Here is a 25,651-nt window from a genome sequence, read left to right as displayed (position 1 = left end):
TTCACTGCTTTGTCTCTTTCAACTATTGATCCTCTCGCATCTCTGTTCGCCGTTCACAGTGAAAGATGAGATCCGAGGTCTCAATGTCAACAAAGGAAAGGGACAAGGACAGAGTTTCTGCTGGGGATTGCAGGTGACCTGGTTACCTTGTGATTTCATTGGTCCTCGCACTTTACAGTATCCAAGGACAAGAAGGTTGATTCTTTTCCTGCAAAACCTGAAAAATTGAATCAATGCAAGACCACTGTACATTTACCATTTTAATGTCAAAAACATCTTGTGGGACTCTTGTCGATTTCGAGCAGAGTCTGTGGTCTCCATTACGTCCTGAAAGGCCTGTTTACTTCTTCAGCGTGCAGATCAATACTAATAAAGTACACACATACACACACAAACCCACTCAGTGCTAATAAGTTGCTGAGAGATGCTGTCTGCTCCTACGCATTTTCAAACACTCGCATGAGTATCGACACTCATCACTCTACAGTTTAATGTGAATTTTTGCAGCAGCATAATTGAAAGCAGAATTAGAATCATTAGTTTTGTGGCGACAGTGATTTAAACTTAATAGTGTTTTATTTTTTCAACTTTGCTCACCTTTGATGTTTTTGTACTGCCGCAACAAAGTTACTGCAGGAAGACATTAATCAGAGGAATTATTTATAGCTGTTATTTTTCTTGCAGATTAAAGATGTAATCCTTTTTTCAACTGCTTTCCCATTAGCCACTTTTCAGTTTGTTTTAGACCTAAATTACAGGTGTGAAACCTCCCTCGGATCACAGTCCAAGCCAAGAAGCTGGACTTTGGTCTGGAGAAAAGAGCCAGTCTCAGTCCGGATCAAACTGAACCATGTGAAGTTCTTTTAGTCTGCTTGGATAATGGGCTGGTTGCACAGTAGACATTTTGGACAAACACAGGTGGACCTCATAACGGTAATTGTGGCTCAGTTCCATTAACTGTGCCACTAAGAGCAACAGTGAGCCAGCATGCACAATAGAGGGACCTCCCTGAAGTGTAATGCAGCAGTCATTAATACACCTGTGAGTTTTCTGGAATGACATGTCGGAATGTCTTCCGGGCAACCAGTCAGTTGCAATGTGAAACCAAAACTAACCAGATGGAAAATATGAACCTTGGTTTAGATTTTTAGGTGTGAAAGCACCCACTGTGAAAACCTTCTGCCACTGGGGACGATTTTTCCCAGAAAAATTATGTCTCCATTATAGACTTAATTAATGAGCAAACTCGTCTCCTAATGCTTTCTTCTAATGTTACGCCCCTCGACCCTGACCCCTGCTGTAGTTACTTGTTTTTGCAAGCAATACACTGTGTTTTTACTATCCAGTGCACATCATTCCAGTAGTCTCCAATTTAACTCCTCATTGAACATGCTGCTATCTTCTTTCAGAGAAAATGTAAAGCGATCTGGTGTTGTCTACAGGTGTTGTCTTTGTGACGGCAGCACAAACAATAATTCCACTTGGAAATGCTTGGGGGAGTTTTTTAGTCCTTGTTGATTTGGCTTGGTGCGAAACTTTTCCAAAACTTTAGAGTAAAACTTGCTTAATTAAATTAACTTTCTTTCATGAACACACCTCGTCAGTTTTGTCAACATAAATGCAATCGGTGCTGTTAGATTGCTGCTAGACTGCCTTGTTAATACAGATGTGTGCCTCCCTTTGTGTGCAGCAAGTGATTGAGGGAATATTTTTTCAACACAATGAAAAATTTATTTTTGAAAGGCTAAAGGCCAACAGCTATGGACTGAAGCAGAATATTTTGTTAGATGAAAACATGTTGTGAATTTTGGAAGTGAGCACATCTTATTTTTTCATTAAATTTTGACCTTCAGCCTTAACAACGCTTTAGAAATGAGTCGGAAACAAACCTATGCAGCCACCACTTGAATCTAATTCTACAAATAGTATAATACTAATAATATTTATCTTCAGCTGTGCAGAAATACTGGGTTTAAACTACATGATTTGACATGCAAAAAAAGAAGCTGAGTGCCATTCAAATGTTGATTTAGAATTCAAATGTCAACATGACAGGAAAGAGAAAATTGGTCATAAACAGTATCAAAAATGGGGTTTGATGTCATGAAAATCAGAGCGTGTAATTGGAGCCACTGGACCTGAATCTTGATGCCTTTGATGCGGAGATCTGGAGAAGTGTTTCTCTGCTCCAGAGCCTCCACATCTTGTGCTCACCTGCCTGTTGGAGAGCTTGACGTGATACAATAGAGAGGACAGAGCCTCTCCCGGACTTTCCAACAGACAAGCAGAGACAAGCTCTTCCACTGCGACCGTCAGAGTATGTGTGCACATTTTCATTTACGCATTCAAACCCCACACTCAAGAGCGAATCTGTGCCTGCATCTTGTGTTGAGCTATTGCAGGTCCCTCGAGATCCCTCCCATATGGAGTGCATCAGATCTTCTTATAGTAGTGTTGTAAACAAACAGCAAGAAAGTGCAGACAGTGTTGCTTTCATTAAGTTTTTGTGCCTGGCACTGCACAGAGCCTGGGAATGCTTCCTGAGGCGTTGTTGACAGGGCTCATTCCATCATCACACGCTTATCTTTCACACATTAATGCTTTAAATCACACCACTCCTGGAAGAAAGCATTCAGTCAAATCCCAAAAAAATGTTGGCACAGGAATGTTAATATATACAACATATTTTAAATGCTACTCCACAGCCATGTTAGGAGCTGTTGTTTAATCTGGAGACTAAAAGGTAAACTGAGGATATGCCCTGTTTCTAGCAGCACCAAGCTTCTCATTCATACAGTTCATACCAGAGATACCAGTATAATTGCAGCCACTTTTTTTTGTAAGTGTTACAGTCAGAGATGCATTTCTTCTGGACATGACAGGGACAGCATAGTGCTGTAGCTCTGAGCAGCTGATCAGTGCTCCAAAAACAACAAATCAAGTTGAATCTTGAAACTGTGCAGCCAAACAGTGGACTAGAAATATAGCATAGACCTGCAGATATTTAATTCTACTATCATTAAAATTAACTGTTAAGATCTGAAGGGAAAAAGAGGGAGAAAATGAGAGGAAAAAAGCATCAGACTTAATATCTGAACAGAAATCACTTTCGCATTACTTTCCAGACATGGCAACATGCTCCCCTGACAGTGATTTGTGGCAGCCTCGGTAAATCTCCCCCTCAGTCTTTTGTCCTCGAAGCTCAGAACAGTTTTTATTTTAGTTGGCAAAGAAAAAGCAACAACGGCTGTTTTATTCTTTGAAATAAGACATCGAGAATCGGGGAAATTCACTAGTTTTGGTGTTATCTATTAAATTTATGGTATTGTGACATCCCTAGCTGGAGCAGATTCGCTTTGATTCATGATGTTTAAGTGAGTACAGACGTGGTTATAAACAAAGCCCAATCACTCTCTGTTAAGTTGAAACCTGTATTTAGCAATTTTTTAAGGCTTTTCTTATGCTCATGGAGCCATTTTTGTGTTAAATCATATTTAATGTATCTGAGTAGCAGAAGCAAATTCCACTGACCCATTTTTGCAGGGGGCACTGCTCTCTGCTGTACAGCAAATGCAGCTGTTGAACCAAAAAATTAAACTACACTAAAACATACTTATTCACAAAATGTTATTTACATGAAAAGGCTGCACAGTTTTGTTTAGGAATGTGCAAAGAATTAATCAGGGAATGTGCAAAAGTTCAAGTTAAAGTTACTTGCTGTGTCACTGATTTAAAGGTTTTTAGAACTGAATTGATTATCAGACACAATGAATGATAATTATCAGGTAATCAGCATTAATATGGCTGTGTCACAGAGAGAAATGGTCAGAGCAAGCTGCGGCATAATGGTGGTATTCATCTGTAAAATCAATTTGAATCAGGCAAATCACAGGTGAGTCCAGGTCATTCCAGGAAAACACACACACACACACATATATCCATAGTCTGACACCACATCCACACAAACACACACACGCACATTTTCTGTTTCCGCTCCTCTCCCCACAGGCAGGCAGGCTCGTCCCCTCTTGAGGTTGCGGCTGATTGAAGAGGCAGGGGTGGGAAGGGAGGAACATCTGGGGCTAACACACCACTGGCTAGGACACGTGCACCCCACTTTTTCACCGTCTCACTCTCGACTAATGTTTTCCCTCCCTCCTTAGCTCAAACCAGTGACTGTTTTGCAGGGATATTGTGCAATTTCAGGGTGTGTTTTGGGCCTCTATAGCAATGGCTTAACATGAGAGGTATGGTGGCACTGTTCTTCCCCTCATACACTCTTTCTCATTGTATTCTGTGCTTCCCTTCTCTGTCTCTGTCCTCTCTGCATACTGTACAGCTTCACTTCTCTTGGTATGCTGCACTCCAACTCCCTCTGCATCCTCTTTCCCTCTATTGTCTTCTCTTTCTCCGTGGCACTATTGTTCTCATGCTGCTTAAAGCCACAGCCTGGGCCCTGTAGGGCTATAATCTGCCTCCTTTTCCCAAATATCATCCACTTCCTCAGGCAAATCCGCATGCAAACACTCGCACATGTGAACAAAATATACACAAACATCCACAGCACCTCCAGCTTCATCTTACATTCACTGCGGATAGTTTTTCTCTAGGCAGGAGATCCAAATCAGACGATATAGCAGCAGATGCATGCACACTTGAATCGAGAGAAGAATGAAAATACAGATTGACTGATAAGTGTATAATGTCATACTTGATCACAGATGTGTTATAGGCTCACATGTGCATTCACACTTCACAAGAAGGTAAAGAGAGAAGAGAGTGAGGTAGTATTTCTGGTTCTGCATTACGCAGCTCTGTGGTTCTTGGGCTGCTTCGCTAATGACAACACGCAGAATATTTTCAGCTCCAGTGCCTGAGTTAAACTGAAGCTCATTTGGCTGTTTACAGGAAATGCACATGTTTGACAGGTGACCGAAAAAATGTTTATCTAATTTCAGCCTTTCAGAGGAAATGGAACATGTCTATGCAACTTGCATGTAGCTGCTTTTAGTTTAGAAACCCTGTTGAGTATTCTTTGTTTCATTTAAAGCCCCTTTCATGACAACAACAACCTTTCAAAGTCCAGCGTGTCTCACAGCTTAAACTCACAGCTTTCCACCATTTGTCACAAATCAACAGTGGAACATTAGTCATAGCTCTGCAATGATGAGAGCTAATCAAGGCATTCTGGCTGCCTCGTGTCCTTGCGCCACTCTTGGTGCAAAATCTGAATCGTCCTCTCGGATATTTTCGGAGAGAGAACAGTGGGCTGATCAGATTGCATCGAGCACAAAAGAGGGATTGATTACAGCCAGACAACAGACGTCGTGCTCTGTGCAGCAGAGGGACGGAGAGAAAGAGGAAATTCAACGTGGGCCGGAGAGGAGAGCAGGGTTGCATGGGGAAATTTGGATTTGGTTTTTTGCCTCCAGGACTTCTCTGTGGAACAGTTGTGTGGACCAGAGGCAGAGCGAGACATGTGTTTTGACCAGCTCCAAACACGTGCCCCCCTCATGCTGGGAAGCCCCTCTGGTGTGTGCTACACCACTGTGTGCCTTCAGGTGGCAGAGCCTGGACCAGTGGGTTTGGGTAATATAAGGTTTGAGGCTTTCATCAGATGTGTACAATGAAATCTCACCACACGCAGAGAAACAGTTGGGCTTTGTGTTGCTTCATGAGCTATTTCCATGTTCTTCCTCTCTATACTCCTTAGAGGCGATAAAAGTGACAAGGAAGTGACTGAAAATTTAATGGCCCAACCAGAACAAAACAAAATCTCTTCAGCTGCTGTCTGTATGACAGAGAAATTAGTTGGTCAGAAAGCTGTGTTTGGGATTAACTTGGGTTTTTTGGCTACCCTTCTCTGGAGCAGCTTTTTAAACTGAAAGGTTAGAGATCATAGAAAACGTCACAGAAAAAAGAAACTCCCTGTAAATCCAGACCATGCTTAAGAATTGTCATGTTTTCAGGTTTTCTTCACTATCAGAGTAATCCAGTGATATTTGTCTGTACATCAATTTACAAACAGGAAGTGCTAATAGCTAATTTGTCTTACTTTTAACAGTGCAAGTTTTGCAAAAATGTAAACAAATCCAGACTAAAAAGAAGTTTGTAGCCCATACAGTAACTAACTGACTCTGTGGCAAAAATTATACCACTGACAAATCAACTCACTGGAAAAATGTAGTCATCATTCCTGCAAGATCCCAACATGGACAAAAGTACTGAGCTTACAATGAAATTACAAGTTATTACAATTACAGGTTAAAAATACAGACATAAGTAAAATCACTTACTACGGTTATTATGTCAGTGATGGAGAAACAATGTCCACTGGGACACTGCAACTAATGATTATGGATTCATATGCCGATTATTTTCTCTATCAATTAATTAATCATTAAATATGAGAAAATAGTGAAAAATACCTGCTATCATTTTCCACAGATGTGTTCAAATGTTTTGTTTTGTAACAACCAACTGTCAAAAATGTAATTTACTACGAAAGAAGAAGACCTCAAATCCTCTCATTTGAGCAGCTGGGAGCAGCAACTATTAGTCATTTTTGCTTTAAAAATCTTAAAAATATTTAGTCCATATTAACTTTGTTCGACTAATCGATTAATTGACTAATCATGGCAGCTCTGGGTTTAAATCAGGACTTCTACCAAACATAAGGATTAATTTAGGCAGTAAATTATATAATACAAGTGCAAAATTTTGATCATATGCACCTCGTCAGGTATTCGTGTCTTCTGTTCAGGCCTTTTGTGGAACAAACTTTGTCTTTTCCTTTCTGCTTTGGCGGCAGGAACAGATTGGTTTCCACTGTTTTGATTCAAGTCCATTATGTCACAAAAAAGCACTATGTAAAATAAAACTGAATGAGTTGAAAAGGCCAGCTGTATGTAAAAAAAACTATATAATAATTATTCTCATTCTGTGTCAGTGATGCGATTATCTCGCTGACTCCCCTCCACCTTGCACAGCTGTTGATACTCTGTAGCCGAGAGGAGACCGTCCATCAGCCAGCCCGCCTTCTGTCTAATTGATGAGCTGCTGCAGAGATTCACACACACACACACAAACAAATACACACAAACTCACATGCCGATACCTCTGCTTCTTCTTGCAAAGTGCATCTAAAATTAGTGCTTCAAAGCCAGTGGATCAGAGGACGGAGAGATGAGGAAAGCTGCACTTTTCACCCTAGAATTTTTTCTTAATATTTTCCAAGCTTTTCACTACAGAATCACCATGGTGACAACTGACACATAATTTACTTTAAGTCACATTTGCTCGTTGCTGAGGCATCTTTGTTAAGAAAACTGTATTGTTGAGAACTTGTAGTGTAATTGTCTCAAAATAGCCACAACCTTTCAACAACGCAGATTCTGCCAGTACATTTAGTCAGTATCACACTTGTTTGGTTTCCACTGCCCTAACTGTGTCACTGTAGCTGGGCCTTGGCAGATTTCATGTTTTTACTTCAGTGTGGTTGAGAATGAAATCAATGAGGGCCAGAGTGAGATGTGGCGAGAAAAAGAGTGAGAGAAAGTACACAAAAGAGAAAATAACATAAACCAGATGTCCTCAATCCAATTCTGGAGTTGTCAAATGTCAGATTACCTCATGGACTTGGACAAACACACACACATTGGGAGTTGGAGGGAAAAATAACCCTGTGTGTGTAGTATCGCTTATTGTTCATAGATGATGCTATTTAAGGGCTATCAGATGGCCAACAGTGTGTGCTAGGAACTGGCCAGTGGTGACCTCAGTACTGTGAGAGGCTCTTGGACGTCTTACGCAACTTTAAATGATCTCATCTGTTTTCTGCCTCTGGTTCCCTCTGTACATTTCAAGTCTTAATGCGTATTTTACCTCATTATTTTTCACTTTTATATGCTGCTTACCCTCTGTTTATAGCATTTACCCCATAGTGATGGTCATGTGTTTATCTGTTACACCTTAAAGGGATAGTTCGGATTATTGAAGTGGGGTTCGACGGCTTGCTTCCAGTTTGGAAAAGGACTGCTGTGGACGGGGTCAGCCACAAAAAGTGTTTTTGCCACTTAAAAAAAAACTATAACACTTTAATTATGCACTATTTTTTTTATATTTTCACAGCTTTATGCTGCCATCAGACAGCAGGAAACTGCCTATATTTAAACCGAACACTGCTCTCTCCACACCAACCAAACTCCATAGGCAAAATCAGTAATTTAACCTTGCACGACGCGGGAGTTGCTGGTCTACTGCTGCTTTAATCTGTTATTTAGTTTGTGTTATAGTAACTAAAATACCTTTTGGTACTGACGTCGTCCACAGCACATTGCCCAACTTCTGTGCTGGTCCTCTTCTGTGTTTCTCCTTACTAAGTGCACTGATTATCCATCAGTACTTCATACAACACCACTTCAAAACATTTGAACTATTGCTTTAACCCCTTTATTATGCTTTCAGTTGATTGCCATTGCACACTCTGTGCTGTTGACAGAATACTATTTGAAGAATGTCTGTCATTTTAGTTGTATGTACTGTTTGTGTTTCTTTACCTTGGTTTCTTTGTTGCAGTGTTTGCACAGAGGTGTGGGTTGGTGCTCTATTTATAACATTGCTTAAGCGTGTCAGTCACACTTCGTCTCACACTATTCAGGGTCAAACTGTATGTCTGATAGTAAAACGGGCAGCTTCCATGGTGTGGCTGTGAATTTTGTGGTCTGTACAGGCTCTACTAATTCTCCCTGACGCTCTGCCAGGGTGTGTTACGTAAACCATGCCTCGCTCAGGTTTAATGCACAGCAACTAGTGACTGGAGAGGTTACTTTGTGTAAAGTGTAAATGGATATGAAGTGAAGTTGGCAGGTGAACAGTTTGGGCTGGATTGAAGTCCATCCATGTTGGAGGTGAATGACAAGGAATTGTTTCCCTCTGCTGAGTTTGATTATGAAGGGAGCTATATTTAGCTTCTCCTTGGCAGCAGCTTCTTCTGCTTGATTAAAGCTAGGAGAAGATTTGCCTGGTGGCTTTGGCGCTCGCTGGCCGACTGGCTGAGTGACAATGTGAATGACAGGCTGCCTGGTTGGTTGTTGTTCGGTTGGTCGGTTGGCGGGGATGACTGGGCGTCTGAAGGATGAGATAGCGGCAACTCAGTCGGTGCTGTGTGGCTCCTGTGCGCTACACAAGTCAACCCTTTAACCAAACAACTAATCACAAGTCAGGTTTTATTTAGGCAGCACTTTCAATAAATGAAATTGCCACGGTGTGTTTTTCAGAGACTCAGGGGACAGAAAGGCATTAAAAATAAAGAAGGATGACCAAATGAACAAGATGAGACAAGAGGAGCTGGAGTCTGTGTGAGAGTGTTTACATGCACGCCACGTCTACATGTTTCTTCTTTTTGACTTTCACAGTTAAAAAATGTCCTGACATAACTCACCAAAGGACAAACTAAATAATGAATACAAACTAAAGGACTTAAGAGGAAAAGCGCCATCCAGATTTTGGGGCGATATTCAATGCCATCTTTTTCAAAAGATGTTCCTGCATATTTTAGCGAGACAATGCCAATGTTAGAACACCGTGGCTTTGTAATAAAAGAGTTAAGGTACTTCACTGGCCTGCCTCCCACTGAAAATTTGTGGTGCATTATGAAGCACAAAATACGACGACAGTGACCCCTGACTGTTGAGCACTTGAAGTCGTATATAAAGCAAGAATGAGAAAATGTTATCTATTTTTTCCTGCCATAAACTTCAATAAATCCCCATCTTTCCCTGTGTTTTTAAGGTCATAATTTCTTTTATCAGTGCATTATTCTATAATAAAGAGACTTTCAATAGACATGCAAACATGTTTAATATTCAAGATATCCACGTCAGCAGCTTTAAAAATAATTTCTTCCCCCAACAAAATAATCAAATTAATAATAAAGCTGTTTGTCTGTGAAACAACCCCGTTCTGATCTAAATCCTTTAATATTTGGTGTGTCTGATTCAGCTTCCCATCCGATTCTTATATTTACCTGAGTGTTCATCAAATATGATCAGATACCTATGATTAAACATGAGTGGCGGCTAAAAAAAGAAAAGCTTCCGCCTGTTTTGTGACCTGTTCTGTGCTAATGACAAAGACAGATGAGAGATAACAGAGTTGTCACCATCAGAGCTGAGTGAATTTTGACAAACGGGGTGTCAGAACAGAGACAGTCACAGATGCAACTGAATAATTTTTCACATTAACACTCAGTTTTCACTTTCCTGTATGCAGGAAAATGCTCCGACTGCAGAGCCCAGCTGTGGTGAAGTGCTGCGAAACGAGCAGCCCGAGGTGGACGAAACGCGGTGGAGTTTAGTAAAGAAAGGATTGGATTTCAAACAGCTTTATTTTTAGATAATACTGATCCATATGCTTGAATCAGCACGATACAGATCTTTAGGAGCTGTCCTGGTAGAAAAAAAGGCTTTAATCCTCCCATTTGTTGCTCGACTCCTGCAGCCCTTGGAAACAATAAGCAGCCTATACTGTGTTCTGTATTCGTCTTGTGACTAGCTGACTCCATCAGGAATGGCTCACGGGCCTCCCACCTCTTCTCTCTTTTAACCCTAAAGCATTAAAATCGCATTAATCACCAGAAATGGAAAAAACACTTTTCTTGTTTTTCAGTTCAAAACTGGTGTTACTAGTTGGTTATTACAGCTCTCAAAGAACTGTAATTCAGACTACTTTTCCATTGTACCCGTAAATCTACCTATCAGGACCAGCGGTAATGGGCGGTAATGGAAACAGTGTTGACGTCTAATGTACTTGTCATCTGTTTGATAAAAATCAAAGAAGTGGGAGTACTTCCACTATTCTGACACTAGTAATTTCCTCTTTCTTGCAGCTGGAGATCACATTGAAAATACATTTGATTGCAGGAACAGAGCATATTCAGAGATAATAGGCGCAATTGATTTTACATTATACACCAACTATAATACACAGCATATAACCGTGTCTGAGCCAGGCTTGTCTGGAAAGGGGTCCAATGAACCCATTAGGACTTATCTGGGGGATTACTGATCCAACCCAGGAGGGACAAAAACACAATACTGCAAGAATGAACACCTGTTCAATGCAATAAAATAATAATATGAGAACAGATATTCAACATGCTGTATTAGACATATAACCAATGGCATTTTTCAGTTACACAAAAGAAATATTAATTTTTGGACATAAGGTGAAAAAACATTGTGATCCCTACATTTAATCAAGGCTAAACTGTGCTGCTTACACATTTTATCTATTCTTTAGTGGAAGCCAACTTCAAAATGTGAAGCTACAAAGTCAGACTAATTTACTGACACTAACATTTAGTAATAACTTAAATATCCTCACGACAATACATTAAATAATATATATTTCCTGGTGCAACTGTGGTGACTGTGGTGCCACATATATAGACAATGCAGTGTTGCTATGTAGTTACCTTTGACAATTAAAAATGAAGATATGAGATATCTGGTAAATTGCTTCCATTAACATCTTTCAATCTCCGCTGTTGCTGCTGAGCTAAAAGGAAAAAGGTGCATTAAGCTAATAATTGTTTCACAGACTGACAGAACGAGCTGCTGCTCAGCTCTGATTGCTCCACAGATCCTGATTAAAATGATAAAATGTCCTATAAGGAGTTTTTAACTGGTTATGAATCAGTCTCAGTTGAATACTAAAGCCTGCCTAAGCCTACATAATAAGCAAATGACACCGTTTGTAAGATAAAAGGAAACATAGTTTCTCATATGCTGCTACACTCCACATTTGATAAAAAACATAGCAACTTCCATCCATGAATCAGCATAAGAGCTGTTTGTATCCAATCTGACAGAGGTCAGGAAACACCCAAAATGTACAAATTAAGAGAAAATGGTGCATCCTCACCAATTATTTTTTTTAGATATATGTTTGTTTATGTTAGACTTTTTGGTTATGGTGGTGGAAATTCTACTGCTTTTGTCCACAGGGGCCTCCAATATCAACAACATATGGATGTGCTTAAAAGTACCCACCAGGGTTAGCTGTTGGTCACTACTTAGCTAAAAAGTGTATGTATGCTTGCAGCTAATGCTAGATTGTTTATTGACAGGAAGATGCTTTCTGAACTTACCATAATTTTAAATATCAAGATGAATCAGGGTGGTATTTCATTCCATAACAAACCATCTTTGGTGGGGCGCACACCGGCTTGTGATATGTTTACTAGATAACGGCCAACAGTTTCATTTTGTAGTTAGATATTGATGTTAACTGACTACAGATCATAAAATCTAAACATCAGAGGCTTGCTAACAGCATTGATCCTGCTCTGGGTTTTATAGGCAGAGAGAGGTTGTAGTGACGGGACATTTAAGTTTTACAGGGGTCATTCTGGCAATGTCATGCTGTGTCTCAAGCCTCATATACAATCATGTGTAGACTCTATATCCCTTCTTCTCCCTTTCCAGACAGTGACTTAAACAGTGGATGGAAACTTATTTGTGGCTTTCCATCTAACCGGTGATGTTTCTAGCTCCAGTTTTCTGTGTTGTGTCGTTGCCGCTCTTTTATGTCTCATTCTTCCCTGATACACTCTGCTGAGGGAGTGAGCCAGAGAGCATCAGTGAAATATGTTTTTCACACTAATCTACTCGCTGGGAGCAGCGCAGAAAGATGGAGAGAGAGAAACAAACAGTTTACCAGTAGAATATCTGTTTACTGAAGCAGCATGTTGGTGCAAATAAACAGAATCAGCGATGGACATCGTGTAGGAGTCTCTGCTGCTCCGCCCTCCACCCACCCCGACAGACATCTGAACCAGTCTTGGAGACGCTGATCAGCTTCATACACACACCTCTGTAAATGCACACAAAAACACCATCCACAAATTCATTACATCAGTCTGCTGTTTGCCTCTGAGCTTTTATCTATTCACCGCACAGTCTACCATAATGCATTATTTATATTCTGGCTATAAAGGTCAGTGGTGATGACGTTAACGTCTCTGAATGGGGATATCAAAAAGGTGATTATATGGAAGGGAAGCCTGCGTGCAAGCCTTGAATGTTAATCCTATGGTGATATTGAAGGCAACATGGAAAAGACATCAGTGACTCCCTCCCCCCAGCGCAGCAGCATGAACTTTGTTCATTGTAGAAAGCAAACAGTTAAGAAAAAATGGTCTTAAATGCTTTTTTTCAACCCGTGTTTGCATCATTGTGGACTCCACTGGCGCGGCTCTTAGCTCTTTGTGGTTTTTGCTGTTACGCAGTTAAGATTGCCAAGCCAAAGGTGATCCTGTTGGCTGACAGTCATCCCTGACCACAGTGTAATGGGCAGTCTCCAGCTGTCACTCCAAGACTAGCGTAAAGAGATGCAACAGGCCTCAAGTGCTGAGATTGCACCGCCTGACTACAGCCATGCTAGCAGCTCTGCAAAGCTGTACTTATCTACACTGGTGCTTACAGTTAAGTGCTAATGTCAGCACGCTCATAATACAAATCACCTACAAATCCTGAGAGATGTTTTGAAGCAATAAGCTGAGTCTTGGGAGATACACATCCTCATTCGCCTCTTCACATAACTATGTTGGTTGTCACTTTGCATACAATGTTTGTCCTCCTATCTTATTCTATCTATACCTTACTGATGTGTTTGTGTGTCTCTTTGTTATTTCGCAAGAGGAAACACGAAGAAGTTCGAGTTTCAAATCACAGCCATGAAGAAGAAAGTGTCAGATGTTGCTGTATCACCTTGGCTTTACAAAAACAGCTGGATAGGGAATTGACACTATCGAGCAGCCAAATGACCCCATATCTTGGCCAGGGGATGACAATTTATTCTACAAGTTGCTTATGTACAAGCTACGTTGGCAGGCAGCCACTCTGTATGTTTGCAGGTTCCTTTCAATTCTAAAAAAAAAGCTGGTGAGCTGCGATAAAACTGAAAAAAAGCAGATGAAATTTGGATTTTGATCAGATCTTGCTGTTCAGTCCAAACAAAGTATTGGATAACTGATGTTAAATGTTCAGCTCTTCATCTAACAGCCGAAGCCAAAAACACAATAATATGTGGAGTATTTGTCAGGAGCGAGATTTAAGATCAGAAAAGGCAATATAATACAGACACAACATTTTGTGAAGGAAGATTTTGACGTTGGTTCGAGGCTGGAATGATACATTTGTGACACAGCTGTGATGGCTGCAGTTCAGTCCATTGCATTATCGCTTGTTGTTACTGGCTGATTGCATCCTGTTGGTCTACAGTGGTTCCTAAGTCTAACCTAACGCTCACAACTGCAGAGATATGTACACATCCAATATATATATACACACCTGATATAGAAATCAATCACTGAGCTCTCCCCTTCCTCCATGCACACACACACACACACACACACAGATTCTTCTTTCTTCCTGTTCAAAACTCTGAAGGGAAAATGTTTTTGAACTGCAAGGTAGAAATGTGTGTTCCTGTTCCTGAAATGTTAAAGTTTGCATCCGCCTCACCTCCAGAGAGAGGATCATACATCCTTTTAGAGCAACAGACAGTTAAAGAATTTTGGAGCCGACTGACTTAACCTTATCGATTTTATCTCCCTCTCTCCTCCTCTGTCTTCCTCCAGACCTCCTAAACGGAGCCCAGGAGAAGTGTGAGCTGCCGCCTTTGGAAGGTTTCCCTCACTGCGAGGGCAAGCTCAAGGTGAATCGCACATATTCAGCAAACACACATAAAGACAGCTTCTCCATCTCACTCTCTGTGTCCCTCTCTCACACTGTTTTCATATCTCTGAATAGATCAGTTTGAAATAAGTAAAGGAACAACTAGATATGTAACCTGAACAAGAAAAAAGAGCACCAGCTACAGAAATTCAACCTACTTTTTTTGTACTCAGACGCCTACACTGTTTGACTGACAAATGATCCTCTGGGAGGAGCAGAGCAAAAACAACACATATATAAACAATGATTTTGTTTATTTCCATCCTAACACTTGAGCATCAGGACTGCAGCCTGACTGGTGACCAATGTTAGCTCTAGTTTATTTGACCAACTCCTGCTGCAAATTTAAATCCCCTTACAAGCAGTCCATGTGCAGGAAAGTGTGCAGGAAAGTCTTACATCAGACAGGTTTAATTTCACTTTTAGGGCCCCTGTTGCGCCCACACACAGACGCAGGTGCATACACAAATAACACACAGACACACACACAGATGTACGCATGTTTCCAGTCCAATGTTTCTGTTTTTCTGTGTGTGTGCGCGGGTCTCCCTGGAGCTGATAGGGCCCTATCATACACACCATCTGCTCAGCCAGTCCCAGTCCTCCACTGATACTGTCAGCATTTCCAACTGGGCGCCAGGCGATGCCAAAGCGTGCTCCACACACACATATACACACCAGCCCACACACACATGCATACTCACATAGTGTTTTCAGAAAGGCATCAGAATCGACTAAACTGGTTTTCCACAGCAGTTTTACTACAGATACACAGTTTGTAACATCTGACAAATTCATTTTCTCAGTTTAAAGAGCTCTTAGGTTGTCGTTTAAACAAATATAGTACAATCTTCATGCCTTTGCCATCCAAGCGACTCTGATCCAAGCCCATCTGCCAGGTCTCCCCTCTGTGAACAGCTTTGAAAACTCGATTTTATATTTCCCTGCACACTGCTCCCTTAGGTTACTGTAAGTCAGCATGCATGATGCGCTCGAGCCTATGAACTAAGCAGGATAGCTGTCAGTCCACATCTTGGCTCAGCAGCCCCTCCACTTTGCATGTATCCCGGCATGTCATTCACCATAGTGCCATGGAAATCTGCCTGCCAGGGATCAAATTGGAAGAGAAAAGACGGTGGAACATTTTTTCTTTCGAGGTCCATGTCTAAATGCTGTTGCATCTTCTTCCATTTTTGATTTTTACTATTATTTATTTAGAAAATTTTACAGAGGATGCGTGTTCTTCTATCTTAGTGGAGAATGCCACATTTTCACATTGATTTATTTCCACACATGAGAGCTACTCCAGAACAACCTCACTCTTTTCCTGTTGGCCACTGAGCAGCACTTCCACTGGATGACTTGCACATGTATTTGATGAAAGGGAAATTATCTCCCTTTTCTTTTCAAAGCCCAGATTTTCCATTTGATTCCAGGGATTGAAGCCAATGACTTTTAATCCTACCTCTCTCACATCTGAGCCACGAAAAACAGCCTGGACCATTTCCATGAGGATAGTGAGGACTAGATAAGTAGCTAGTGTTATAGATTTTGAAACTGTGCATTATGTATTCTCTCGGAATCTCAACCTGCCCACACACACACCGCAGACGCTGCTAAAGTTCAGCATCAACTTTTTTTGTATCCATCCAAAGACCTCCATTATTAGAATGAAAAAATCTCCAAATGACAATTGTTTGACTGTCAGTGTGATTGCCAGAGTAGAGTTATTTTACAGCCACTAAGTCTCACAGTGGGCTCATAAATTTTACTGATATTCAAATTTTGGTGAGTAGAGGGGGCGATTTGGCTAAAAACGCATGTGGGGCTCACATTTAATCTCATCTTTTCCTCTTTCTCAGTGGATGAAGGAGATGTGGCGCTCTGACTCCTGCTACGGCAACTACGGCGTGGATGGATCCACCTGCTCCTTCTTTATCTACCTCAGTGAGGTGAGCAATCTGTGTGTTATAGCATGCGTGTTCGTCGTCTAACTTCACTTTCTAAATCGGCCTGTTGCTATGGTTACCCACAGACGCCATAAAAGGGAGCAAGTCCACGTTACCCTGTGCATTTCTCCTTTCGCGTCTATAAACACTTAACATTTTCTCTCCAGTAGAGCAGAAACCTCTGTGATATTTAAGTCCGATGCTTCATGATTTACATGCTAAATCTCTTTCCATTGCACCTTGTGATTTCGCTTTTTATTGATGCACCAGCTTTTCCACCTCTGGCAAGTAAAAATATTTTTATACGCAAATTGAAAATGTTTATAAAAGCAGGTGGAGGGAAACTCATTTTCTGTGAGGTAGTTAAATCCAGATGTGCAGGCGACCTGTGCTCAATGCAGTTTAAGTGAACCACCAACAAGTCATTAATGGGTCAGAAATGGGTTTGAAATAAAATTCATAGTGCAACGGAGAAGAAATTTAATATTCTGGCATAAAAAGTATCTGCCGAACTTAAATCACATGTCTGGCAATGTTTGAGTCTCTAAATGTGTCCGCCTGTCTCTTAATGCTTTAGGTCTTATCTTGGGATTTGTTGATAATAAGAAAAATGTTGAATATCTGACTCATCCTTTAACTTAAGTCTAAAACGTCTGCCAACCTTCAACAATGCCATATCAGTGGAACTCTAATGGGAACATTTGCATTTAACATTTAAATAATTTAGCCCCCGTTAGTCCCAGTATCAGGAGTACAGTGAGTACACGAGTTGAGTTCGCTGGGATTTCTGCAGCACACCGGCACAGACAACCCAGAAAAATGGCTGGTTCAGAGGCGGAGCGCCCCGACAACTTCCCTGTAACCTGAGAATGATCACATAAGAATGAAGCGCTAAAAATAAGATAATAAGAGAGGTAGAGGGGATTTCATTTTTAATGAGAGCAAATTAGAGTGTGTTGAGGAGGACGGTGTGGGAGAAAGTAGAGACGATTCAGTGGGAAGGGAGGGGGCGGAGGGGTGGTGTGAGGTACTTCTTGAAGAGATGAGTTTTCAGCCTCCAAGGGAAGACGTGGAATGACTTTGCTTCCCTGCCTCAGTCTCCTCATATCCTTGGCAAAGAGGGGAAAGCAGCATGGAGGAGTCGTACATTATTGACGAGCACTAACATATAGAAGCTTGTGTTCCTTCAAGGGACACTTTGAGACTTTCAATTTTGCATGATTTGTCTTTGCCAGACCAGCAAACATGGCCAGAATTCATCTCGATAGCGATGAAATCAATCTTGTCGTTAATTCTAATGAAAGTCTGATTTATAGGATCAAGTTTGGGGGAAAGATTTTAATATTTTCCTCTCAGCTTCTTTGAAATTACTTTCATTCATCCCTGAAACTAAACTAAAATCTGATCTCATAATGATTTGCTGTGACACGTTTCCCAGCATCATCCTTAAAGGGACAGTTTGAATTTTTTGAAGTGAGGTTGTGTAAGGTACTTCTCCATAATCAGTGTATTACAAACTCCAATTGTAAAAAAAGTTTGGACTCTTTGTAAAAATTTAATAAAAATGTAATGCAGTGATTTCAAATCCTTGTGACCTATATTCAATTGAATACAGTACTAAGAAAAAACTGATAACCTTTATTATTTTTGTAAATATACACTCATTCTGAATCTGATGACTGCAACAGCAGAGATGTCTCTGAAAAAGATGTTGTCTGGATGACATCATATGTCTCCAACACCTGTATGTACCTCTCAGCACTAATGGGACCTTCACAGATGTGACAGTTACCCATGACGCCATGGGTACTAACACACACCCGTACCATCACAGATGCTGGCTTTTGAAGGTAGCGCTGGAGGACACAACACCCACGATTTCTGAAAACCTCTGAACTATCCCTTTAATACAAATCCCACTCCCATGAGTTGCTGGTTTCATGACTCTTTAAATACTCATTCTCAGATTCTCAAAACATCTCTGCTTCCCATGAGATCCAACAGCGATTTATCATTTCAAAGATCCTTCACAGATCATAGCCGTGATTACTATTCTGCTTGATTCTGATTCGTTAGTGTGTTTCTCTTTCTCCCTCTCCTCTCTTGGAAAAACGTCCATGCTAATAAATTGTTCCTTCAAGCACTGATTCAAGTGAGATTCAACATTTTATGTTGGAGAGTTGGAGAGCTCTTCCTTGTCTTTTTGTTTGTTTAGAAAAGTGAGATCTCTGCCGTGGCCTCAGCTCTGGAGAGGTCAGTCTCCTGTTATGAATATTGTATATGAGCTGAAAGCATTGCAGTGAATTAAGAAGGCACACAGAAAGCCTGGCCTGCTCTGTATGGAAATAGAAGTGAGATGGACAACAGCAAAATCCATTAGGAGCAGAGAAACCTTTTTTCTCTCTTGCTCTCTTTTCACGTCCGTCCACGGCTTAGAAAACAGGAAACAAACAGAAACACAAATGCATCTTCTCTCTCTGTGCGTCTCCATCCTGCTAATCTGAACAGCCCTCAGCCTCCGCTCCTGGTCATGTGATCTCAGCGGTTGCCATGGCAATAAGCATGCGTTTCCATTTAGAGACGGCCGCGATCAGACTCGTCTATTAAGAGCACAGACACGGACACGGGCGCTCAAATACACATGCTTATCCATGTATAATTCATACTTGTCGACCACCGCATTAACCTTGCAAAGGGGCAAACCAGAGAGGGCAGCATATCATGATGGATGTCAGCCTGTAGAAGGTCAGGGCTCAACGCGCATGGTGTGTGTGTGAAGGAGAATAAACACACCTTGTCTCGGGTAGTTTTTTTAGTCTGTTGATGCTGAGATAGGCAAAACGCACACGCCACTTCCCTAAAGGGCAGGTTGCCTGTGGTCAAACAGCCATCATGCTTGATACAAGAGGAAGGATGTGCTGCAGAAGAAGAAGTAGAAGTCTGTTTGAGGACACAAAAAAATCACAAGAAATATCCAAGGCACTCTTTTTAAACAGTTAAAATGTCTTTATTGTCACAGCAGATATCAGACCATGGTTTAACACGACCATGCAGGAACAATAAAGACAATTTATTTGTTTAAAAGGGAGCGCCTCCTACAATTTAATGGGTGCCATATGTTTGACATTAATAAATCATCCACCTAATACCGTCTTCTCTTGCTTGTGTCCCACCCTTTTTTTTGAGCATTTGTAAGCATTTATAATGTTCATGCTGGTACTGAGCTGTGCTGAGACATAAGCACTTACACCGGGTCACCATGACCAGCATCGTCTTTGTTTGCTTCTATGGTCTATGGGGGATATTTACTGAGGAAATCTGCAGCAGTGTTTTATCACACACACACACACACACACACAGGTGGTGAGCCTGTTTGTTGGACAACACAGTGAGTGAGAGAAAGATAACATCAGACATTAGACAATAGTGACACGTAGTCATGAATATTGTTACAAATTAAAAGATGAATCATGAATTACTTTAACATAGCTCTCTGTTCAGCACAACAACAGGAAACTCTTTTCCCTCAGTGGCCTCCTACATTAATGGATCACAGCAGCTCAAGTCCAGTAACATCTGACTAAACCAGGCCGCAATACTGATAATACTTTCTGTTCTGTTTTGTAACTCATTCAATCAGTGATCATTTTGCTGTGCATAGGGCTGTGTAACTAATATTTCCTCACATGTAGCCTTCTTCTTGCAGGATGAACACATTTTTGCAGTTCTAAAGGTTATTCCTGATTATCAGCTGAACATCAGACACATCTGTATTGGCTGATATTGGCCTTGTTGACTGCTGTAATGAAACTGCACTGCACTAAACCTGCCCTAAAAGCCCAACTTCAGTATCTACAGAAAGGGTAAAACTGAGAAAAATGGCTTTAAAGCTAAATACAATTTTAAAACAGCCATTTCTCTAAAACAAAGCAAAATTGAAATGTGAAATGTACTGTCATAAGATAAACCAGATATTAAGAAGTTAATTTTTAGTTATAACTCAGTTTGACCAAAAATTAGTTACTGTGTTTTAGACGAGAAGACGCTGGTGGAGCACAACTCTGGTTTGATGGAAGATGGCAACAGGAGCTCTGCTTTTTTTACAATGGCAATTTCTTTGTTTGCACAAAAAGAGGAAGAGATAACAGCAATAAAAAATATAGCATTGGGTCACATCTGTCCAGAATTCTACAATCGGTACATCCCTGTCTTCAAATATTTGCACCTCTGGCAGTAATTCGCAGCAGGCTTAGTGAATATCCTCCTCTGACTCTAACAAGGCCTCAATTTGAACAACGGTTTCTGACTTATCCATCTCTGTTGCTATGTTCTCATTTTTTTTTTAGTCTCCAGGAAACTACATAGTTGTTTTTGGTTTTGCAGGTGGAGAACTGGTGTCCCCGTCTGCCCTGGAGGACAAAGACCCTGAATGAAGAAATAGACCGGAGGGGACAGGTGAGAAACACAGCAAACAGCTTCTGTTAACTGTAAACTAGAAACATAATGGACACTTTAAGTGCTTCAGCTGGTCTTTGGAGGGCTCCCATCACAGGACGTCGCTTGTACCAAGACACTTAAAGTTCTCTCCACACTAACACAGGTTTCTTCTGATACTTGCACTTGCTGCTGTACCCGCTATAGGTCCAAATACACACTCAGCGGTAAAAGTTAACAAAGCCATTCTTGATGTAGGTTTGTTTTAAAATAGCATTTTTAGCAGAAAATGGATGTATTTAGGTGTCAGATTACATATCAGATGTCACACTTGTGGTCCAAGTGGCTTGAATGTATTAATTTCAAAGAGGCTTGTATGTGTGTGTGACAACTTCCGACTTTGTGACAGCGAGTTTTTCCATTAGCATAAATTTTTAAACTTGAGTCCCTCTCGACGTTAAGTCCCACTCCATCATCCTGTTTAATGCCGAGACACCGCAGAAGAAAATGCCATTTAATGGGATATTTAATTCCAAGAAACACTAATATGGGTATTTTTTTAAATATTTAATTGTTTAAAATGTGCTCAAATGGCAGTAAAGTGAGAGGTGTGATATTTCAAAACGAGGCAGCAAATGAACAGGCGGGCTGAGGCTGATCCACAGTGTCAACATGCCTCGATGGCATAAAAGAGCCGAGCAGTTCTCGCAGACCAAAGCCGGAGTGACGGGACCTTGGGACAAATCTGGAATAATGATCTTCTATCCCTGCCAATGCGGCAGCTCACTCAAATCCCACTTAGAGCGCGTCTGCGGGGCCGATAGGCTTGTGCACAGTCCACAGTATCAGTGCTCCTCGAAAACACACCCTCCCCTGCCCTCCCCTCTGCTGCGGGTGAATCAATATTAAGCACTCTTCATCCCCCTCTCTGGATGCATCAACAGCACTGAGCTCTCGGTGGTGGGGAGATGCCATTTGACAGGCTTTGGAGATTTTAATTCAGGCCCAGATTTTAATAGGTTCAGTCTGCGGAAGTGATTTCCTGTCGTGATGAGGGATGCTAATGCCCTGCAACAGCCTTGTTTCAGCCACCTTAGCAGCTGGTAATGGCACTGTGGTTTCTCCTCCGCACGCTCTGTCTTTCTCTCACTGGCTCTGAACCATTCACTGCTTCTCTCTCTTCTTTTCGCTCGGCCGTCCACGAGTCCTTGAATTACAACATCCGAAAAATGCAGAAATCAAATGTACTTTGTGTATATAATGTATTTTTTACCATAATGGCATCGAGCTGTTATTGTGGTGTAGTGTGACTCAACAAATGCTGAAAATGTGTCCAGCAGTAGCCTCGGTTTCATTTCTGTTTTTGTGTCACATTACTTTGACTTCCAGTTAGTCACCAGTCTTACAACACAGGATGGGTTTGGGACAACACACACAGTTGGATGCTTGAATTGCTTCCCATCACAACTCATTTAATAAACATTTGGACGTAATGTCCATTAATGTATCCTACTGTTACTCATAAAAATCTTTTAATTTGGCTCCCTAAGCAAACATACTGTGTTCATGCATTTCCTCTGCTCGTCTTTCCTGTTTTCTCCTCTCCTCTATTTTTCCTTACCTTTTTCATTACCTGTTTCCTCTCCTCTCCTCTCCTCTCCTCTCCTCTCCTCTCCTCTCCTCTCCTCTCCTCTCCTCTCCTCTCCTCTCCTCTCCTCTCATTCTCATAAATGATCTATTAATGGTGTGACTGATGTATTCACTCCTTTCAGACTATACAGTCGGAGCAGATCTCCTGTTGGCTCGTCGTAACATCGAGGCACTCTGAATGTTTCCATATTTGTTGTTCGTGTCACCATAAATACGGAGCCTTTCTGAATTCACAATTTTTTTTCCTCTACAGATTTATACGAAGGTTTCTTTGATAGCTTGCTCTCAGGAGAGATCTAAAACATTCGTTGTCAGCACAAAGACACATTTTTATGTGCCCTCGATGTATAATTTCCTCCACGGATGTCTCTGACAGTTTATGATGGTTATTATTACCTGAACAGAACCACTTGAACTCCAGCTTCAGTGATTATAGAGAGGAAAAAATAGGACACATAGAGTTTGACAAATGGTGCAACATATTAAACACTGAACATTCATTCATCCACCCCTACTTTCCTTTCTTTATCCATCTGCCAGTCTAAGGGGGGTAAAATAGAAGATTTAGGCAGTTTGGATAAACCATTTATCCTTAAGCATGCAGTGTTTGACTTTGAGCGCTTTCTAAAAGGGGTTTCCCTCCAAGAAAACAGCCTTTAGCCATTTGGAACGTGCCACAGTCAACATTGCAATCTTAAATTAGATTAGATAAGATACAATTTTAAAGATCCTCATGGGATTATGTCATGGCAGCAGCAGCAGAAAGAAGGATAAAAGCACTTGAGAGAAATACAGTTATTGAAGATAATATAGCAAGTAACAGGATAACAAATTAAACATAATGTTACAGTGTCTCACAGCTTTGAATTAAATGTCACAGTTGACAGGAAGATGCTGTTCAGGAGTAGCGCGTATACCTTTACAGTATGGGGTCACACTCACTGCGTCGCCGTTGTCTCGGTGTGTGCAGGCGGAGATCCGGACCAGCTTTGAGGAGCTTTACCGTGTGATGTCACAGCGCGAGGAGTTCCGCTGGATGATGCTGAGGATCAAACGCATGGCTGAGCCGTGGGTCAGCGCCATCCGCTCGCTGGCAGCCAAGCAGAACCTGGCCCGACGTCGGAGGAAGAAGGTGGGCATAATACACACAACACACCGCTCCGCACTGGAGAGAGCAAGTGGGAGCCCGGCAAAGAGATAGTCTGTTAGCAGCACTTGGGTGGCATTTTGTTGACATTTTTATTGGCAAAATCTGTCACATATCACAGATCACTGCCCATCTGTTATTATAAGTTCTTTTTCCCATGAGTTTTGTGTTGTGCTGCTCTTTTTAGGTTGTTCACATTCATGTTTTGAGCTTATTCCCAACAAACTATTGTTCTTGCTTCCTGAAACATTAAATGCGTCACTTCCCTTACGCCAGAGCATTTTTTTTTTTTTTCAGGAAAGACGTACAAGACACAGTGTTAAATATACTGAATGAAAAGCTTTTGTGAACTAGATGTACTGTAGGTATAATAATGGATCAGAATACCATATAAAATTTTCACAGATTGTTACCGCAACCAGCCAACAAGCACAGACTCAGCCACAGAAACAGGTGCTCGCAGTTATAATGAGTGCAATTCCAAAATTAGGCAACTTGTTTAAACAACTCCTCTTCATGCACAAAATATCACAAGTGAATATTAATAAAGCTATTGGCTCAAAAGGATAGTCTGGATTATTTGATGTGGGTTTGTATGAGGTACTTATCGATAGTCTGTGTATTATTACAAAAGTATGTTTTGTTACTGACCCTGTCCACAATTTCTATGCTGATACTAGTACACCAACTATCAATGTCAATTAGTACACACAAATAATCCAAACTATCCCTTTAATAGATCAGCTGGAGACATAATACCATATATAAATTGTCACAGATTGTTACTTTAGCCAGCCAACAGACACACACTCAGCCACAAGACCAAGTGCAAGCAGATATAATGAGCATAATTCCAAATTTAGATAACCAATTATATTAAATTTTCATGTTTATCCTCCTAAAAGTGAGAGCAATGTGATCCTGTCAAGAACTTTCTGAAAACACATCCCCTTAGCTTTCAGCCTGTTGAAATACACTCATCCACTCCTACACACACACACACTTATTCACACTTGTAGACCGCCCCACTTCTGCTCAGGGAAAAAATGGTGGTGGGAAAAGGACTGACATGGATATTCCATTGTGTCCCAAGCTGGTAGCTGCTCCCAGCACTGAATAATGTACTCTACACTTTCCACTGGCCTTGTGAATAATTCACATCACATTCCCATGATACCTTGGTGCTGATGCAAAGCAGCATCCCCTTTAGCAAAGCAGAGCATACAAGAAACAAGAACCCTCGTCTATGTATCAATCTATCTATGGTATCTTACTGTATCTATCTTTCATTACTTTTCCGTTTCTCGGTTTAATCTGTCTAGTGCATAATTAAACAAAGAGTGTTTTTTTCCCCTTCCTCATCCAGATACTTTCAAAGCCAGTTCTTTATTTCAGCCGCTAATCTCTTTTGGATATTAATCCGCACATATTAATCCTTGACTGGTGTGCGCTCTGGGACTGGGGCTGGCTGTCAACAATGAAAAATGCGTCGGTCACTTCAAACAAAGCCCGCTATTACTTCCTACTCCTGCCGTGGAACACTGTGTTCCCCTCTGCCACTGAAAATCATCCGTGTGTGTGTGTGTGTGTTTGTGTGCGCTACTTAAATTGCGTGTGTTTTTCTCAGCATGTGCACTGTGCACCTCACGGCATACAGGGGAAAAAAGTGGAACTGCTTTCACGCTCCCCTGCTTGGATAAACATGTTTTTTACTCTCCTCCATTTAAGTC

The 25,651-nt window shown here is 41.1% G+C and overlaps 1 protein-coding gene across 2 annotated transcripts in view; it reads left to right on the top strand.

The window, feature by feature from the left end:
- Window positions 1-25,651, top strand: part of mgat5 (alpha-1,6-mannosylglycoprotein 6-beta-N-acetylglucosaminyltransferase) — a 103,457-nt gene that overhangs the window by 31,547 nt on the left and 46,259 nt on the right. For both annotated transcript variants that reach the window (XM_084713618.1, XM_084713617.1), the window contains exons 4-7: window positions 14,645-14,721; window positions 16,604-16,693; window positions 21,074-21,145; window positions 23,745-23,906. In XM_084713618.1, coding sequence (XP_084569744.1) covers window positions 14,645-14,721; window positions 16,604-16,693; window positions 21,074-21,145; window positions 23,745-23,906 — 401 coding nt within the window. The remainder of the gene's footprint in view (window positions 1-14,644; window positions 14,722-16,603; window positions 16,694-21,073; window positions 21,146-23,744; window positions 23,907-25,651) is intronic.

This window comes from Lutjanus erythropterus, chromosome 24 (genome assembly GCF_056507025.1).
Source record: "Lutjanus erythropterus isolate fLutEry1 chromosome 24, fLutEry1.hap2, whole genome shotgun sequence".
Taxonomy (NCBI): Eukaryota; Metazoa; Chordata; class Actinopteri; order Lutjaniformes; family Lutjanidae; genus Lutjanus; species Lutjanus erythropterus.
The sequence above is the reverse complement of the archived record's forward strand: the minus strand, read 5'-3'. Positions and strand labels throughout refer to the sequence as shown.